Raw genomic sequence first — 5,945 nt, 5'->3', positions numbered from 1 at the left:
TCAGATGATGATACATAAAATTTAGAGATACAACAAAAATCCAATAATAAGTATAAGATATTCTTGAGTTAATAGTAACATTAGTTAGTTTTATTTATCTTGTTAAGTTGACACGTGATATCTTTATTGCACGTGAAGCAATCACGTAAATGCGTCATGTCGATTTCATAGCGAGTAACGCCAACAAAATTGTTTTTATATTTTGCTTTATTTTTACTTATTTCATACTTTAAAAAAAAACAAATTTAATTCATTTAATTTGTTGGGGCGTAATGGCATCAGTTGTTGATCAGAAAAAAAGTCCATCAAGTAATAACCGATGTTTATTTACAGAATCGATCTTTTTGGATTTATTGATTATATGTAAGAACCATAGCTTGATCGAGGTACGTTTTTTGTTAAAAGTTGATTAATATATTTTTATACTTTGATATGAAATTAAAAACAGTAAAATCTGTCTTTCAAAATTTATTTTACTTTTATCTTTTTTTTTGGCTCTAAATATTCTGAATGTAAAATTGTTCAAAATATTAACTGATTTAACAAAAATTTAAATAAAATTGTTTGATAAATATAATTTTAGAAACAAACTTAAATCATAAATTATTTATGTCCGACACAATTTAAAAATAATGTTTAATTTAAAAAAATTGTAGTGATGTTTTTTCTGCTTGAAAGAATTTTAATAGCAATGAAGGAGGTTAGTGAAATTCGTATAGTCCTAATCACCAAACAAGGCATTTAATTTTCCAAATTTGCTGGTTCTAGTATCTTTCTGAGTAAAATAATACATAATTTGTAAAATATTTTTAATGAGAGGCAAAGATTAAAATTTTTCTGACTTGTTTGTATCTGTCCTCTTGTTAGTTCTATTTCAGAGATAAATTAAATACAAGTTGACGCATGTGTCCTCTAGTTCATAATTCTAAATGTATTTTTAAAAGTTTATTTTGTCAACATTTGGCTATTTTTCAGGATCAAAGGTAAAGATTAAATTTTTTCTTACTTGTTTATATATGTCCTCTTGTTATTTCTACTTCAGCGATAAATTAAATTACAGGAGAACACATGTGGAAACGAGTTTATGATCATAATTATATATTTTTTGATTGAAGTTTTTTTTTTTAAAGTTTATTTTGTCAAAATTTGGCTAATTTTAGTGATCAAAGTTTTAGTGATCGATTGCATGTTTTTTTTTGTTGTCCTAATCAAAACTTTTTTGCAAAAGCATTTTCTTTTTGGCCTTTTTTTATATGTTTTGACCTGCTATTAGGTCTGAAATAAAAGTTACCTAGGTCTGCTAAAAAGCTAACTTTGCAACAAAAAAATGAACTTTGAAAAATATTCAAAATATAAGGCTTCGTCATACTTTAAACCATAAATTAAAAAGAAGAAAGAAAGATAAGAAAAAATTCAGATTTTATTAGGGAGAGTATTGACTAAACAGTCAATTTTTGGATTTTGGCAATTTTTGGATTTCTTACAACTGCTGAAATTGAAAGTAAAAATTTAACTGAGGGCTAAATTGAGTAATTTTTTATTATTTGTTTACTTAAAACAAAATTAGAGATAAAATTTTTCATTTTCCTTGCTGGAAAATAAACTGAGATTCAGCGTCCAAGATTTGATCAAACGTTAAGAATTTTATGAGAGTAACACATATCTTATGCCGAACTACTACTAAATTCTTGCAATGCTCTATCCAAGATTTGTCCTGATAGAAATTCGACAGAACTTATTTTTGGGAATAGAATAGTGGAACGACGCTGAGACTATTTTTTTAAAACTTTTAAGCTATATTCTTCATGGAATTTGCTAAAGGAATTAAAACGTTTAAAAATTTTTTCTTGCATAAGTTATATTCGTATCTCAGTTTTTTTTTGATGACCTATTTCAATGCAAGCAATTTTATATTTTACTCAATGCTGGTGCTAAATACTCGTCATTATATCCTACATTGAAATGAATATATATATATATATATTTTATTTCCAATGAGCTGCACAATCAATCTTCCCAATGAGCAGACCTAGTGTGTTCTCCAGAAGTGGTATCCACTCTTTCAGGACCACCACAATGGGTGAGATACCTTTGGCCATGTTAATTTGAACGTCTAGTTTCTGCCACACCAGATGGCAGCACAGAGACTCTATTTGGATGCTAAAGTGCACTAGGAAAATTAATTTTACAGGAAATGCACCCAATAAGGCACTCCTGGGATCTTTTGCATGCCGCATAATCATATGACATGGCCGCTGAGGATTTTCTGCATCCCAAAAATTCGGTGTCTGGGCCGGGGATCGAACCCTTAGACTTGGTCTCAGAAGGCCGACGACAAACCAACTGAGCCACCCAGCCACTATGAATGAATATAATGTTTGAGATTTGATATAAAAATGCAATGAGATAAAAATAGTATAATTAGATAAAACTATAAATTAAGGACTGTGATTAAAAAAGTAAGTGGCTTAAAGGCATTATGTAACAATTCATTCAATGTAAAGTAGCACTGAAATTTTATACTTTTCATTGAAAAAAATTCATTAAATTTATACTTTAATTTATCACTCTGAAGATACTATATTTTTTAAAAGTTTAATATTAACTGTATTGCTTATTTATGCTAGGGAATTAAGGAAGGCTAATACAATGTTCGTGAGTAAATTTATAACCATGGCGAAAGACTACGTAATGCAGGATGATATGGCGAACATGATTAAACCAGAAGAAAATAAAGCGGAGTCAAAAACTGATACATCGAAAAATTTAAAATTCAACGAAAATCGATCCAATAATCCTGCAGGTGAAGGAGCTAGTAAACCTTCTTTATCTTCAATTCGTTTTGAAACAAATGTAATAAATACTTCAGATGGGACATCTATTAATTTATTAGGCAATAACTTAAATCCACCTGAATTGACTTTTAAGAAAAAATCTATTCTGAATGACAATGAGACTGAAAAGACACAATACCTGGATGACAAGTACTTACACTCCAGATGTCTAATATCAGACGCTGATTTTATTTGTAATTCTGGAACAAATGAAAGTGATTTAAGGTCAAATAAAGACAATGATTTGAGATTAGCTTCAGCAACAGAATTATTTCGAAGCTCTACTGAAAATTTTGTGTCTCTTCCAAATTTATTAAGTTCTTCATATTCTAAATCTGATTCAACTGGCACTTACTGTAAATCAATCTCTGAATTTCATTCCACCCCGGGAGTAACGGAAATCGACAATGTTGTTTCGTCTTACAATTCACCGTTGGTACCCTTAACCTCAGAAGCTGATTCAAATAATGAATTTAACATCATCCCAAGCGTGGAATGTGAGCAAGAAATGGTTATTAAAACTCCAGAAGATAATGTTTCAGATGAGATATTTAGTTCTACTCCCATAGAGGATCATAGAGATTATTTTTCGACAGAAAAAGCAAGAATTTCTACTATTAGTGAACAACCTCCAAACAAATATAAGAATCTTAATTTAAAAGATATGGCCTATTCTGTTCATGAAAATATACCGAAAGAAACTTTGATCAGAAAACCTGCTGAAGATGAACAACTAAAGACACCGGAAAAGCATGAAAAGAAAAAAATTATATTTACTCAAACAGAAACGGTACCTCAAACCTCAATTGAACACTTTGATAACAATAATAGTTCAATATTTATTCCAAAAGAGATAAGTGATCACGAATCAAAAAAGGTGTATGATTTTGTCTATAAAACATTTCCAACAGAATCTCCTTGTAGAAAGTTCGTTGAAGACACAAAACTAAAGGCGGGTGAAAATCACAGGAATAAAAAATCTATCTTTACTCAAACGGACACAATGCCCCAGACTGAATCTAGAAGACACAACAACAATCATATTCCAATATCCAGCTCAATAAATAATACATTTCATACTTTAGAAACTTTTGTTAGCAAAAAAGCATCGCTCTTTCTAGAAAATTCTTACAGGAAGCACATGATAACAGAGGACATGATATACGGAGAACTGTTGGTGTTTGGTTGCAATGGATCTCCTCCAAGTCATTTGGTTGGCAAAATGCAGAGCAAGTTCATTTTGCGCAAACGACTCAAATCAAACGGAGTAAAAGAATCTTTTACGTACGTTACAACGAAAAATACATCTCGCCGAAGAGATAACTTAACAGTGTCTTACAGCATACCCAATGGTAGTTCTGTTGTTGTGGAGTACATAGCCGACAAGAGCACTGACATGTTCCAAGTTGGTCGTTCTGATGATCCTCCAGTGGATTTCAAAGTCTTGGACGTTAATACAGAATCTAGAAAAGGCGTTTCGCGATTTGCTTGTCGTCTTGTAGTTCAGAGGAATGGCAGTCATGAAGCTAGGGTGCATGCTGCTGCATTTGATTCGAGTGGGGATATATTTCTCGGTAAAGATGCATTCACAGTTTCAAGGGAGGGGAAGGTGGATGGTTTTACAACTAATGGCGTTTATATAATGCATCCTGATTCAGACCAACCGATATGGCGAGAAGTATCTGTTTGTGGAAATATTTACCCACTGCGATCTAAGCAGATCGCGTCTTCTAAAAGACCTCGCATTCTTTCGGAAAACAATATTTTAAGTGATGGCACTTTGATAGATCTATGTGGAGTGACTCTTCTCTGGAGGACACCTTCTGGTCTGAGAAATACTCCAACTGGCCAATGCCTCCAGAAATTGCAGTCATTGCTGCAAACTATGACCCCAGACTGCCATCTGCCTTCACTTGAAATGATTTACAGCACCCCTATGAAATATCCGTTTGTGTTTTTGTGTTGCGGTCACGTGATGAGACTGAGTGCGCAGTTTGATGACAGTTTAAAGGGATGGAGTTGTCCGATATGCCGATCTATCGGTCCGATAGCTAGACTTGAAATCGGCATAGAGTCAGGATTTTATTTTGATCAAGCCTTTCCTTCTCATTGCTTCAGACCATGCGGCCATGTCACTAATTTGAAAACAGTTCAGTTCTGGTCACGTGTCAAGGTTCCTGAACATAGAAACATAGAAGCTGGATTTTGCCCTTTTTGTGGTGTAAAGCTTAATTCCATCAATAAGTATATTCAGCTTTTAGTGCCACAATAAATATATTCAATTCAAAGACTGCATTTTCCCCTTAATTCCAAATGAATGCGATATTTTCGCAATGAATGTTATTTTAAATGCATTTTATGAGAGATTTCCCATAAATAAAAATTTCAAATTGATGCTTAACTGTCTCTGATAATTTTATAGCATACAGTTTCTCTTTTAAATTTACGTATTAATATTTGTAGAAAATCCTGTGCTTGTTGTACTTTTTTAAAAAATGTCACATATTCTGTATTTTTTTGGAAAAAATGTAAGTTACGTGGTATAAATATGTAAAAAGCATTAATCATATTGTTCTTTGTGCTGTTTAAAAATTCTTTCTTTGTGCTGTTTAAAAATTCTTTCTTCGACTTTCAACAAAGAATGAATTAGTTTTAGACTGTCACTTATAGCACATCAGTGTTAATTATAGAACTACTTAAAGAAACAAATCAAACCAACAACTACCTGAAAATCAAATACCACTTGCATAAAAAACACTATTATTATTATTATTATTACTATTATAACAATTTTAAAAAAAATTCAAAAGAGTTAAAAAGTTCTAATGTATTTCTTCTTCAATTTTCCGTTATGTGAAAATTCTGTATACAAATATTTATTAGATTAAAAATTTAGTTTACTAATGTTCGTAAATACTGTATTTTTATCAGAATAAAGTAATTTTAAGTTATTTATTACTAAAGAAATATAATTTCGGCTGTGAAAATGTGAAAAATTAGTATGCTTTTTAGTAGCCTGCTCTTCCTGTTGTTGAAATATTTTTTATCAGAATTTTACCCTCAAACCCAATTCAATAGACTATTCTTTGATAATAAAATATTATAGTTTAA

General features: G+C 31.2%; 1 protein-coding gene across 1 annotated transcript; it reads left to right on the top strand.

The window, feature by feature from the left end:
* Window positions 1-264: 264 nt before the first annotated feature.
* On the top strand, window positions 265-5,150 carry LOC139425492 (uncharacterized). The gene is made up of 2 exons (XM_071180502.1): window positions 265-386; window positions 2,628-5,150. The coding sequence occupies exon 2, from the start codon at window positions 2,650-2,652 to the stop codon at window positions 5,104-5,106; it is 2,457 nt and encodes an 818-aa protein (XP_071036603.1). The 5' UTR covers window positions 265-386; window positions 2,628-2,649; the 3' UTR covers window positions 5,107-5,150.
* The last annotated feature ends 795 nt before the right edge of the window (window positions 5,151-5,945 follow it).

The sequence above is a fragment of the Parasteatoda tepidariorum genome, chromosome 4, assembly GCF_043381705.1.
Source record: "Parasteatoda tepidariorum isolate YZ-2023 chromosome 4, CAS_Ptep_4.0, whole genome shotgun sequence".
Classification (NCBI taxonomy): Eukaryota; Metazoa; Arthropoda; class Arachnida; order Araneae; family Theridiidae; genus Parasteatoda; species Parasteatoda tepidariorum.
Note: the sequence above shows the minus strand (reverse complement) of the source record. Positions and strands in the feature narration are given on the sequence as shown.